This window comes from Cottoperca gobio, chromosome 15 (assembly GCF_900634415.1).
Source record: "Cottoperca gobio chromosome 15, fCotGob3.1, whole genome shotgun sequence".
Classification (NCBI taxonomy): Eukaryota; Metazoa; Chordata; class Actinopteri; order Perciformes; family Bovichtidae; genus Cottoperca; species Cottoperca gobio.
The window spans coordinates 21,136,755-21,151,840 of NC_041369.1; the positions used below are offsets into that span (position 1 = coordinate 21,136,755).

Sequence of the window (15,086 nt, forward strand, 5' to 3'; positions counted from 1 at the left end):
GGGAGAGAGAGAGAGAATGGTTATGAGAGAAAAGGAAGAGTAGTGTGATATAGCATTAAACAGACAGAGAAAAGGATAGAGGGATGAGACAGAATAGAGAATACAGAGAAGCAAAGAGGTAATGCAGAGATAGAAGAATGAAAAGATACAAAGAGGGAGGAGAGGGAAACTGTATGAATAGATGTGCAGCGCATCCACAACATACAGACATTAAACAAAAGCACAATAAGAGATGCCACACGCAGCTGACTAACTGTTGCTGCTCCCGTTTGGCATCATGGAGTTACTCTCTCACATCTTCAACAGTTAAAACACATTTACTGATGTAATCATTGCCCACATTACTGATCTTTAAACAATTAAACATCACAAATAAAACACTTCTTTTCCAAGTGGCACAAAACCCAAAAGAATAACTATTTTAATTCAGCATAACTTTCTGACAATTAGACGGGAGACGAGTCGACCTGGATCTCTATTGTTTTTATTTATAAATATGAGGCTTTAGTAAGATGTGTGTCCTGTTCATTTAAACTCCTTCAAATCTAAAAGTTACAGACCTCCTGTTTTTAATATTGACATGAAGAGAGGCAAGTAGAGGGAAACAGACGTTTAAAAAGATGTTTAAAGAGACACCAGCTATCAGATAAGTTATGCAACAAGTCTTCTATTCTTATTTTTGCAGTGTAATCTGAACCAACCTGCAGCTTAATGTCTCCATAGTCCCTTAATCTGAACCTTACATTCATCTCTCTTTACCCACATATGCACTCCCGCACAAAAACACCAGCCACTCCCATAACTCTACACACTCCCATCACTCTACACACTCCCATCACTCTATAACCACATGCACTTAATACACAGTGCAGTTCTGACCCCTCTTCACCTCTGTCTCCTGACTGCTTGCTATTCTCCAGAGAAACTCTTCTGAGTGAGGAAACTGTTTATTCAAATTCACGACTGAGGATGCATCCGGAAAAAATATCTCCATTTTATTGCTGATGCATTTCATTTTTCTTAATGGGAAGGAGAACTAGTGAGCAGGAGAGAGAGAAAGTTTTTTTTTTTTTTTTCATTCCACCCAGGCCAGCACTTTTTCCTGTACTCTTTCCCAATGTGTGAGTGTGTGCCTGTGTGTGGCTCTGTGCACGTGTGATGTGTGCATGTGTGTGTTGATTCCCAGCAGCCTCCTCTCCCCCCTCCCTCCTCCTCCTTGCGCGCTCTCGCTCTATCACCATATTTTTCCTTGGCAAATCAATTTTACACATGATCAGCCCACTCCCCTTGCCGCGCTCGGCCCAGCCGTAATTAAGAGGAGGGAAATTACCATATATATTATATTAATGCAAACATCATTCAGCAGGTAATTCTTGGCTGATCGGGATAATGGAAAGGTTGAACACCCATTAACCCTGGGGCCCAGGCACTGGGAGGAGGAGGAGGGTGTGTGAGGGTGTGTGTGTGTGTGTGTGTGCGTGTGCATGGGATGGGGTGGAGGGTCGAGGGTAGGAGAGGGCTGCTTGCGAAGAGAGATTCACCCCGTAGTCTCCAGTGGCACACACACAAGTTCAAACACAGGCTGAGAAGAGGGTGTGTGTGTACACTTGAAGGACACGTAGGCTCACAACTTCTTTACAGACACACACACACACACACCTCTAAATGGTAGCTGATATCTACCATTGTTATAATTAAAATGGCAGTCTGTTAGATCAATACTGGGGTGTCTCTGTGGAGAACAGGACAGTAGAGAGAGAGAACGTGTGTGTGTGTGTGTGAGGATGAGAGGTGGACAAGGTGAAGATGAGGTGGGGAATTTAAGCAGAAGGGCTCAGTGATAGATTTATCTAAGACAAGACAGGAGAGACAGAAAGAAAGCTGACTAACAGGAAATAAAAAAAGGCCAAGCAGGAGCAATTAAGGGATACGACCTCCCACCTCCCTCCCAATCCCTAAGTCCCCTATTTGCCAAGCTCGCCACAAAAGCTTCATAAAGCTAAAGCTGCAGGCAAAGTAGACCGAAGAGTGGGAGCATGACCGATCAAAAGCAGAACCAAGAGTTGTTAGCACAGTATTAACGCGTACCTTTGCTTTGGATTCATTTATTTATTTCTGCCTTTCCTGCGACTTGTTGCAACTGTAGTTGTTGCTATGCACTAGAAACCCTCTGCAAACACAAGTATGATTTATGAGAAAGAACATGACAAACCTCCTCTTCAAAGGGTCTGCGAATATCGAGGTCCGTCGGTGAGCCTCGGTCCTCCTCGGCCTTCTTCAGATCCTCAGGAACAGACCTCTGTCTCTTCACCTCTGGTGGGGTAAAGGGGAAGGTGCAGACGTTCACAGTGAGATGCACGTAACAAGTGGAGAGATAGATCCATCATAGCATATACATGTTGTTTATCATGCTGTGTCAGGTGGTGAGGCCAAAGTGCCCTTCTAGTCCAAAAATAAATTGTATGTTTGGTTTAAAATATGTGTAAAGAACGGAGGAATGTTTTGTGGCACTTGGAGTTGAATTATTGACGGTTAGAAGTAACAGAGGACCGTAAAGGAAGAGCTTCTTCACTAACAGTCATCATCGAGTCCCAGCGGTGACCTTCTGTCAGGTGTGAATTAGATGTTTGTGAGTCAAGTGCTGCCGTGTGCAAACACACCTCCCTGTGTAAACACTGTATGCATTGTGTGTGTTTGTGTTGCATTGTCCCACCTGGTCTGCTCTCCACATACTGGCTGAAGGACTTCAGCTGTGTTTTCCTGACTGCAGAATCCTTGTTGAAGACCACCGGGCTACGCAACCTCTCTGTTGCTCTGCGCAGCCGCTCCGCTCGCAGGTCCTCCGCGTTATTCTGTCAAACACAGAAAATGTGCTTCAAGTTTGTTCCTGATGCTACATGTCACAGGAATATACACGTGGTAATTATATTGAGGTTGAGGCTACAGTACGTCTGGTAATTAAATCTACGTTCATGTACAGCCATGGTGTTTTTTCTTTCTGCATATGTGAAGTGCACAAAGAGAATTCATCTCCAAACAATAGCTGTTGTTAAACGATTAACACACACACACACACACACACACACACACACACACACACACACACACAGAAGAAGTTGGTTAAACTTCAAATGATTGACTTTAAAAACAGTGTCAGAGATTAGTCTGCTGCCTCTCCACATCTCGTCTATTATTCTGTCAGCCTTTACAGCCACTTAGATCTGCTCTCAGGCTTTTATTCGGAAGCCGTTTCAGGATTTCACAGCTGCTCTGTGATTATTGTGACCAACAAAAAAAAAAAAAACGCGCACACGCCATTAGTGCACATGTAAACACGTGTGTGTGCTAACACACTGACAGGCCATGAGATAAATCTGGTAGAAGTTGATATGTTCGCTACATTGTGGTTTGCTTGAACACCTCTCTCCTCACACACACACACACACACACACACACACACACACACACACACACACACACACACACACACACCCTCACTCATGAGAGAGACAAAAAGCAGGCAATTAACTCGACTTTCAACAAAACCCCGAGCCAGAAAATATATTCAGATTATGCAAAATGCAAAAAAACGCTATTGTTTTCAAAGTGAACATGTGTTAAAAAGCTACACGCTCGCTTCTTCCACTATCAAAAACGGCGTGCAGAAATGCTTTATTACCAGGCCTCCAAAATATGCCAAGCCGAGTGGAAAAGAAACCGACTCCGGCTAAGATTGACGTTGTGGCAACGCTAATAAGATGGCGAAACGTGTAATAAAGTCGACAATTAGGGCAAACATGTTCCAGTGCTTGAGACGGAGGGAGATAGTGAAGCAGGGTGTGCAGAGGAGAACTAATAGAGACAGTGTGGGCGGGGAACGAGCTGAAGACGGGGAGTTGTTAGTTTAGCTTCAGATTATTGACTTTCAAAAACAATGTCAGCAATTAGTCTGTTCTCACTTTGTTTCGCCCGTCAGCTTCTACCAGCCTTTTAAAACCTGATGTCAAACACAGGCACATTAATGAAGTCCGATATACCAACAATTAACCTTTTAAAACACAAGCGCAGAGTTGGACGTGTGAAAGGGAAGCGTGTGTGTGTGTGTGTGTGTGTTAATGGAAGCCCAGAGGCAACAGAGGAGTAGATTTAAATGACTGATTGAGAGAAGGAAACATGTGTCTCACAGATATTGCAGAAGCTAGTATTTCCACATGCATGTCTGTTCTTTGGAGGAAGGATTTCAGTTTTTATGAATGCACGTTGTTTACAAACAGGCGCACTTCTCAGAGAGAATTGGGAGCTCTGCTTACATCACATCATCGTATAAAATCTCTTTTATCAGAACTACAAGGGACATCCTCCTCTCATAGGATTAATAGATCTAGAGACACCTTTCACTAAAGGAATAGAAAGTAACGAGTCATAAGTGGAGCGAAAAGCACTGTTAGAGTTCAGAGTTTGACTCTAATCCCAACTCAACAAAGTACTGCAGCAGTGAAGTGTGTGCGGACAGTGCTCCATCAAGTTATGAATATTTCACATGTTTGTTTGCAGGAAAAGTGCAACAAACACCGATCATTGAATGTCAAAGGGTTTATTGGATTAATGTTGCTGTCCTTGTCATATTTTCAGGAGGATTTGTTTTTTTCATGCATTTTAGTGTGTTGATTGGTGAAAAACTGCAAGCCTGCAATATCTACAGGGAACTGTTGATTTAGCAAAAGAGTAAATCCCTGGGGAGACTGATTAGGACAGTGATGCCGTCGCCCCCAATTATTACTTATTGTTTAACTGCTGCCGAGCTGTTCACTGGACTCCAACCAGAGGTTAACACACCAATGTGATAATGACCAAAGACACCAAATACAACTCCTTCTTAAAAACTACACAATGTATTTCTCCTTCAATCTTACACACACACACACACACACACACACACACAGAGCACCTGCCCACTTGGCTACCCCTCGGTCTCCCTTTTACTCTCTGGGACAAGCAGATATTGGGGTGTCCCCTCCCTCCCTGCCCTTTTTCTCTCTTTCATTCCCTCTCTCTCTTTATCTCTTATCGCTGCTATCATCGCTGTGGTGATTCAGTGCTTTTGGTGTGTGTGAGTCTGTGAATGTGCGTGCGGGGGGCTGCGTGACTAACGTTGCAGGCTGCTGAGCGTCGCATGCCCTTATCGTGCGCTACCGAGGCTGCGCATACACACAATCACTAATGAGAGTGTGTGTGTGTGTGTGTGTCTGTGATGTTCCTGCAGGTCGTTCCACCCGCCTGAAGGACTTTTGGGATGCCCAATCCTCTTGGGACAAGACAGTTTTTAAAGGACAGAAGAAGTCAAACAACTGCACATACACATTATTATTATTATTTTCTATATTTATTTATATTTATTTATATATATATTTATTTTCTATATTTATTTATATATATTATATTTCTATATATATATATATATATATATATATATATATATATATATATATATATATATATATATATATATATATATATATATATATATATATATATATAAATAAATGTAGATACAGCACAAATAATCCGATCGAAACCTTGCCATCGTTAAACTGTTGTGTCATGGAGTAAGTGTGCAGTATTACTTTTTTCTTTATTGATGTTTTCTATCATGTGCTTATAATGACTCTCGTTAACTAGATATAACTGCATACCACAATAGTGTTACAAAAATAAAAACATGTCTGAGACAAAGTAGTTCCTCTGTAGATTTAATGCAGATTCAATTAGATAGTCTGATGGCGCCTTGAGATGGCTTTTAGCTTTGAAAGGCGCTGTGATAGTGTTTATGGTTCACCGAGTGGATTTAAAAACCAAATATTACGCATAACGAGACACTGAACACACACACACATTTTTGGTACGCCTGATTTGGATAGGTGTCAACCAAATGGCGATTGTACTTTGTGTGAGGGTCAGGTGATAACACACGCACACCTTTGGCCTTAAAGGACTAAGTCTTCTAGGCTTTGAACAAAAGAGAGTGTTTATGTGAATCGATGATCAAAGACACCCCGCGTCGCCATAAGCACAGAGGGTTTTCACTTGTACCGACAGCCACATACACGCTCACCTTATTCCACTTGACATTCAAAATCAATTAAACAGATGTTAAGACTGGCCGACGACTTGTTGTCGACTCAATATTCACATCAGAAGATAGACACATGCAGCACATACAACTCCCCCCTTCTCCACCTACCGACACACAACGAGTGTCTGAAAAGGTCATAGTCAATAGAAGGACCGCTGCATGTTATGTAGAGCGTCATGATGCCAGTGTGTGTGTGTCTCGTGGCTTTAGACGGACTCATATGGACACGAGAGGGATAAGCTACGGTCTTACATGAAGTGGTCCAACTGACGGATGTGTACAAAGGGGTCAGCCGGCTGACAACCAGGGTCAATAATCGGACCTGATTGATTGGACTGACCCTTTGATGATGTGGAGAGAAGGAGGAGAGACAGGAACATACGGAGAGAGAAGACAGGGTCCGTACTGCTTTTAAAGAGTCAAATTCAAGCACTTTTCAAGCACTTTCAAGGTACCTAAACCAACATTAATCACATTAAAAACAATGAAGTTTACAGAATTCCTTTATTGGCTCAGCGACCGATCGTCACATTTTGTTTTACCAGCTGTTCATAGTAACTTTGATTGTATGTTGCTTCATGATTATCGAATGTTTAGCTGGCTTTGGTCCAACGCACACTTTAATTAAAGCATTTTAATAACCTTGAAAACAAAACGCCTAGAATGAAGCGTTCTCCAAACTTTCAGAACTTTGTGCGAACCCTGATGAAAGGACAGAACGAGTGTACAGATACCCAGAGGGTGTTTTGAGGCCGAGTGTGTGCGTACCTCTAGTCCTTCTGCAGGGCTGACTGGGGAGGTGGAGGAGGTAGTGGGTGAGGAGGAGGAGGAGGAGGTGGATGAAGGGGAGACTCTTCTTGGGCTGACCTCCACCAGCTTCTTCAGTTTCAGATCCACATGCTTACTGTTTGAACCTGCAGAGAGAGAACATCATTACAAACAGTGTAGTGCATGTACACGTCACAAATAAAACAAGGTTGAAAGTGAACACAAACACTGCACGTCACACAAATCACACACAGACTGCACAAAGTAAAACACGACGGGAAGGAAGGGACAACTTAGTTTGCATTCATGTACACACACTCGGGCAAAGCCATTGATAAGAAACACACACACACACACACACGAGTGGGAAGGGATATACAGTATATATATAAATAAATATATGATGTGTGAGAGATAGACATCTGGACAGACTCGGCAGCCTTAAGTCCTGTTTGTACTGCAGAGAGATGCTGAGGTACCGAGTGTACATTGCTGGGACTATCACCATGGTAACTACAGGACAAGATGGAGGGGAAGAATAAAACCAGAGAAGGAGAGACGGGCGGACGGAGCAGGTCACATGTGTTAAGCGTCTGCTGTTACATACTTACAGAAGATCATTTCTGTAAAGTAAAGTCCTTATAATGACAAATGTTCACAAAATATGACTTATTATCACAAGACAATAAGAAACCTTCTCAAAATAATGACTTTGAGATACTGAGTCATTATTTCGAGAACGTTTCTAATATGAGGAGATTCAATACACACGAGTTTATAATACGTAGTGCTTCTCCACACTTGAAATAGAGAAGTATAACCACCACATCACCACATCCTCTTAAATAACCACACAGTTAACACTTCTGTAAAACGGCTGCATCAAAGTAACATAGTGGGGACGTTACATCAGACTGCTTATCTTACCCTCCTGTGTTCCAACCTCATCGAATCTCCTCTCCAAATAACAGCTGATCACATTAACGCTTAAATAAACTTCTTCTCCTTTAAAGCACCTTTCACATTCACTTTCTCCAGAACTATCTTACCAACTCCCTCCATCTGTCAAACCTAACCTCCTCCCTTCCTTCAACTCCATCCATCCCTCATTTGTTTGCTCTATTTCTTCTCCCTCCTCCCTCAGTTGTTTTCTCTCTGCCTTCCAGTCGCTGCGTACGGCTTTATTTTCCAGGGAATGGTACCCATAGCTCCCCTGCCAGACCAGACCACTGCACTGAGCAAGATGAAAGAACAGGAGGGCAACCGTTTCATGTGGCAGACACACACACACACACACACACACACACACACAGAGACACACAGAGACACACACACACACGCTGGAGGAAAGTGATGACAAACAACTGAACATCTACAGGATGAAGTGCAGCATCAGCTCCTTTAGTGTTGCGATCACCACTTCTTCTAAGACTACATAAATATTAGCCCCAACACAAAACTAAAAGAGAAACACAAACGGGGAAAGAAATTGTGCAGCGATACTGCACTTCAAAAGCTGGAGGAAGCGTTTGTCTGTTTTCATGTTTGCTTCTTCTGGTCCGTCACTGTACTCTCAACTATCTCACATCGGCAGGAAATTGAGGCGGCAAACAAAATAAATAAAATACAAAACACAGTAATTAGTTTACCTCTGAAGATTTGAGCAAATGCTTTCCTGAAGATATGATTTTATTTGTGTCTGGGGAGCACTTTTCAGTTTATTAATTACTACTTAAAGAAGTTTCTCATGAAAGAACAACAACATGGCAGCCTCGACAAATGTACACTGTAAGCTAGTTCTGCAGCACCAATGAGTATGGAGGCAATAGGAGGTGGGGGTCAGGGGGGCAAGTAAACACAGGATAATACACGACGATGCACTGCAAGATAGACGGCATGCACTTCAGTGAGATACTAAGAGTCAGAGTGCAAGTGAGTAAGGAAGTGAATACGTGAGCGGGTACAGCTCAGATCTGACCGCTGCCTGCCTCGTCACATTCTCATGAAGGCGGAGGAGATAATGTGGGGAATCACAAAGACACAAAAGACGAGATCTACAAGAGAAGACAGAAACGACTGCGTCTGACGCTGTATTAGGACCATTGTAGGTAAAATAATGAACACTTCCAGAGCCGGGGGAAGACCGTCTGAGATTAAAGTGGTGAATTCATGAGAAGGTTGATCCAACCTTGCAAAGTGAAATGATGCAGATCTTTTTTTGTCTTGCCCACAATGGCCCTGATACGTCTGTATGACAGAACTGACCCCTGAATATTGAGGAAATACACAAAAGAAGGTCCAAGCAGGTAAATGAGTTAGTTAGACAGTGAAGCATGCAGCACCACACGGCCTCAGCCAGTGATTTTACCCAGAGAAGTTATCTCAGAGCCGGGGTTAGTAAGCTCCAGGGGTACGTGGGTGCTGCAGGTGGCTGGAAAAGGGACCTCCAGTGGCAGTGGGTTAGTAACCAGCGCAGATGTGGCAGCAACAGTATCATCATCACCACCAAAATGGAGCGGCTCTTCCTCAGCCCTCCCCTCATCCCTCTCACCATCACCTCCGTCATCCTCACGATGACCTCTCACTCCATCCAAAACATCTGCGGGCGTCGGAGGGAAGGGAGCGAGTCGGGGACACAAGGAAGGAATGAGAGGAGAAGGAGAAGGAGACGTGTTAAAGGAATAAAAGGCCAGAATGAAGACAGAGAGGAGTGCAGAAAGAAAGTCTCGGTTAGTTTGTGTCAACAGTAATCTGTTAAAAGTACACGTCAAGTGACCCGAGTCAATAATCCTCCTTTTAAACGTCTAATCTACCATAACAAGTCTTCTCCTCATGTGATGAGCAGCCTAATATTTAGTGCGTCTGTGCAGGATTGTTGCATTTAAGGGTGTGCAACTAACCAATGCATCTCAAGTCATGGTGTGAAAAGGCAGCGGACAAGCCGGGACTTTGATTGATTGGCGTCTGTCAATGGGTTCACGTGCGTCGGCGCACAAATATCTGACACACAAAGTGAAAGCGAGACCTCTGTTTAATTCCCCTCATTCAAAGATCTGCTGCCTGCCTTTCTTGTTCCAGATAAAAGAGGTAGGGGCAAACAAAAACCACAAAAACATGAAAGCACATATTCCATTAAGTCTCCTGAGGGGCTCAATAGAAACAACAGTGTCTCCACATTAGGAACAAAAGGGGGAAAGAACATGTGAGAGGAAACTCAAATGGAGACCTGAGCAGCTCGAGCTGCTTGGATAACCCACCATGGATTAAAACAAAACAATCAGTAAGCAGAGGCCGACATTGCGAGCTCCCTCCTCTGCTATTTACTACTTGGTGAGTAGAGAGGCCGAGAACAAAGAGTGAAGGACAGAGAATCAAAATAACAGTTTCCTGGTTTTTTTTTCTTTTTCTAATTTGCTAGCTGCGATGCGAAGCGTGCTCGCAAGCGCCATTCCTGCGTGGCTGGCTGAGGCCTAATTAATGGTACGCCATGGTGATGGAGTTTGGAAAGTTTCTTTACGGGCAGACACTTGGAGGGGGCAGCCCGAGCTGCATTAAAGGACCGTGAATGGTGTTGAGGGGAGAGAGGGAGAAAGGCTGTGGGGGCTAGGATTAGCCGTTCTGCTCGGCAGGCCTTGTGTATCACAGCCAACAGCATTTCTCTCCTCTCCTCACCTCCTCCTCTCTTGTTCCGTTCTTCCCTCCAACTCCATTTTTAATGAGATCAACAATTAGTCCAATTCAGAAAGGCTGAAAGAGCAAATAAATCAAGTGCTCCCCTCCTTCTACCTCACTGTCTTTCTTCATCGTTTACCTAACAACTTTCTCATCTCCCTTTTTGTTGTTTAAAAGTTTGTTTTTTGCTCATCTCAGGAACCCCCCAGCGCTCTTCTCTTTGTCCCAGTCTAACCCCGTCACTAACGCTGCGACCATTAGTGTTTTGGCGATTGATTAATCCTTTGAGAAAGATTCTGCGTCCAGCTTCTGAATGGTGAGCATTTGATGCTCCTCTGTTTCATATCAAGACACCTCTTTGCATTTGCACTACACATATTGCTTTCTCCACTCCTCACACTCTTCATCACCTTCTACACGCTCACCTTTCATTTGCATGCAGTGTGCCCAATCTACCTGAACAGAACCACTAAAAGAGGAGATGTAGAAGCATCTGAAACAAATGACTAGAGTCCTAATAATGGTCATTATCATAATAGATCCAATTTCAAGGAAATGGAAAGCAGTGGGAAATCTACATGGCAGCATTTACTCCCCCTGCAAGCCGTCATTAGAAGCGTTTGGTATTTTGGGCATAATTCGGCGGCACAATGTGTTGTGTTGATTAACAATTACCGGGCGAACGAGACGAGGGCGGAGTCGCAGCGGAAATTGCTGCTCTGAATATGAGGGTGGTGCATTTCAGACCCGTGGACGTCGTCAAATAGCATTTGTGTTTTCCTCTGAGGATTAGGCAGAACCCCTTTAGAGAGCATAATGGAAACGTGTAAGTCGTAGCTTGTGCGTAGTGTATGTCAAAAGCAGTGTGACTTTTTTCTTTTGTACAACGGTTAATGAATATTAGTGAGATTGTTAGTAAGTGTGCGTGTTTATACACTTGGAAGAACCAGGACTGAAAGGGGGGAAAATGGGAGAATGTGTCTGACAATAGGGCTCATGCGGCGGGCATGAGCTCCCCAGCGTCCCTGGTAACTTTCCCTGGAGGAGGTCAGGGCTCCAATAGGAAAAACCTTTTTAGTCCAACTCTGAAAGTATGTGTAAATAAGAACCCTGTGTGTTTGTGTGTTTGCTAAAGATGACTGTGTGTCCAGGTGTATGCTGACCTCCAGCAGGGCTAGCCTTGCTGCCCTTGCCTCTCTCAGTGATGGACGCGTCCAGGCTCATGTCAGACATCTTGACTCCAGATCGAGCCTCAGCTATCAGCTGCCGGGCTCGTTCCCTCAGCTGTCTCCTCCGCTCTGCATCCCGCTCCTGCACACACAAACATATATCTTTTTAAACATGGATTTCCGCTGCTCTTGTACAGGTAAAAGGTAAAAGTGATGACATCCAGAGAAGAAATCATGAGGAATGACATCCCTAATCTTCGATGAAGTGTCACATAATTAGGAATGCTTGTTTGTAGTAGCTACACACTATTACACACTATGTAATGATTATTAGGGTTGTCGGATCAAAGTCCTTTAATATTGGGCATTTGCAGATATTGAGTTTGATCTTAAATGTTGATTAAATATCTGTCATACTGAAATAATTCAAGATGATAAATTTGTTCATCTTAAATTATCGAGATGATATGAATGAAACGGAGAGAATGTGACTCAGTGGTGGCGTTACAGAGAGGAGCTTCTTTTATCTCAGAAACAATCTTTGAATACAGACCCGGGCGTTGAGACCGCACACAACCACCAAGTTTTATGTATTTGACGAGAACAGTGCTGCAACAGTAGCAGGCCGACGACACGGTTTAGTAAAGAAAGGATCAGATTTGAGCTTTAATTCAGACATGCCATTAAAAATATGCCCAGACCCAACATAATAAAACCTTGGTGCATTATATTGTGAGGAGTGTATAGACACACACACACACACACACACACACACACACACACACACTCGCATCACCTCGGCACTAGACACACAGTATTGAACCGTCACCATCCGAGTAATGGCAGAAATGCCATTTTCAGGCCGATCCAATCTGATCCTACCGATAGCACGGGGCCCCACACACACACACACACACACACACACACACACAACACACACACACCACACACACACACACACACACACACACTATTAACCTAAACTTGAAACCTAACTGTACCCCCCTGTTCTTATTTCAATACACTGGCTCCCTGTAGATACATTTTACCTATACAATATTGCACAGACTTGCACCACACTACTTATCACCTCTAGTCACTCCTCCTATACCTGGTGGGGCTCTACAATCTCAAAATGCTGCTCTCCTGATTACATCATAAATAAATAAATCAGTAGGTGGGCCCCCGTGATGAAGTCTTTCTAACAAAACTCAGGAGCGTAGCTCAGTCGACTCATTAACCATTAAACAGCCTTTAATAATAAACTTTGACTGAGTTTGGATCAAACGGTCATAATGTGATTTACAGACATATAAGGGACACAAAGCTGGAAGGAGCATCTCATTAATTCAAAGCTTCTCTGAGAAGCAGACTAGAGAGAGCGTACTGATTCTAAAAGTGTTCAGGCTGTTCACTCGTGATATTTCTAAGACTGGAGTCGTGGCAGCAGAAGAGATATTCACTGCTGAAGTCAGTGAGAAAATAAAAACACTCTTTTGAATCCTGCCTGCATGATTTAAGCCTCTGTGACAAAAACAACAGAAGTTAAGAAGCACACAAACAAAACTAACACAAACTCAATCTTACACAACTCAACCTAAGCACAAACACCTACACACTGTTAAACTCCACCTTGTTGCACCCCCCCCCCCCCCCTCTCCCAAACATACACAACCACATATGACCCAAGGGAGAGTGAAGCTGCATTTCTCCCTCCCTGTGGTTTCCTGTTAATCAGGCTTCTCCATATTGAGGCAGGGGTTTTAGGGCTGGCCTATTGAAGCCGCCCATTTATCCATTAACAAAACAAGCAGCGCCCGCTAATGAGCTACATCTCTCCATTTCCATGTCAATTGTTTGTTTGTAGCCATTGTTAGGCTGGGACAATGGGGCTGTATTGTAAATGACAGCAACCCTAATGCACTCTGTGAATGTGTGTTAGTGTGAGTGTGTGTGTGTGTGTGTGTGTGTGTGTGTGTGTGTGTGTGTGTGTGTGTGTGTGTGAGAGAGCCCTAGGGAATGCCCACAGGGAGAAGGGAACACACCTTAGAGAGAGAGACTGATAAAGAGAGAGAGAGACAGAGAGATAAAGAGTGAGGAGGGGAGCAAGAGGAGAAACTTTTACTGAACTAGCTTGTGTCAAAGAAGAAGAGCACTTCTTCCCCTGCTCTTATTAGGTTCCAGGCTATACAGGATATGTCCTGTTCAGGGTGGGATACCAATTACTTTCATTGGACTGTGTCATGACATTAAAATGAATTCCGTCTTTCCTTCTTCATAATTGCCATGTCGTTGCTTTCTTACTTTCCATCCTCACTTCCTCACTAGGTTTTCTATGCAGGTGTCTCCCTACTTTCATAAATGCAATATGATAACCAGTAATGTCCCCGATGGCCTTCTGGCTGTGGACTAGTTCTGATATCCAATCTGGCCTTTACAGATATGGATACAACTACCAATTTAAGTGTGCCCGTGTGATGCGTGTGTGCCGTATACATGTATATACACACACACAGCTCGGGCCCAACACACTAACACATCCCACTGCATTATTGTTGTCAGCCATTTTGGGGACAGGAAATGGGAAATTGACTTTGCCTATCCAGAGGCTAGGATTAACACTATAGAAAAATGCATCTGACTAGCGCCTAGCTCAGTCAGCTACAGAGCAGATGATTAGAACATATGAGAATGTGTTTGGGAGGAGAGAGGAGAGGCTTCTTGTTGTGTAAAGGACAATGTGTGACATGATCTCGGATCGTTCTGTGGCTCAGTATACTTGTGTGCATGTGTGATTTGAAACTGTTAAAACTGGAATACGTGTCCTCTGTAGATGAAGCACAGAAGGCACAAAAAGCTCAGACACGTATGCAACAAGTCGGACACGATGCTCACAGGGCCACGTGTCGGCTACATACATCATGTCACCCAACTGTTACCACCAGAACCACAACGCTTTATTCTGCAGCAACACGACCCGTCAGAAGTGTTTTAGTTCATCTGGGAGACTTGTTGATCAAGTAGTGATGAAATGCCATCTAGTGGACATTACGCTAAAACAAAAGGGATGATCACGCTCAACGTTTCCATCTTGTAAAGTGGCTACAGATATAATATGTAACAATAAAACACACACAGCCCTTTTATTTGGCAGCCGTGAGACTAACAGCCAGTGGGTGTAAAAGCCACGGGGACGCAGCATTGGGAAAAAACCAGAACGCTCAAACCCAGCCAGCCGCGTCGGTGCATGATCAAAGCCAGGAGGAGAGAAAGCGTGTCAGCTGGTGGTCAGTGGGTAGCTCTACTTTAAGAATGGAGACTCAAGAGGAGAAGAGACCTTCCCT

The 15,086-nt window shown here is 43.7% G+C and overlaps 1 protein-coding gene across 1 annotated transcript in view; it reads right to left on the reverse strand.

Moving 5' to 3' along the window:
* Positions 1 to 15,086, reverse strand: part of ehbp1 (EH domain binding protein 1) — a 114,615-nt gene that overhangs the window by 22,500 nt on the left and 77,029 nt on the right. Inside the window, 5 exon segments of the mRNA XM_029450252.1 lie at positions 2,213 to 2,313; positions 2,714 to 2,852; positions 6,902 to 7,047; positions 9,270 to 9,500; positions 11,737 to 11,884. Coding sequence (XP_029306112.1) covers positions 2,213 to 2,313; positions 2,714 to 2,852; positions 6,902 to 7,047; positions 9,270 to 9,500; positions 11,737 to 11,884 — 765 coding nt within the window.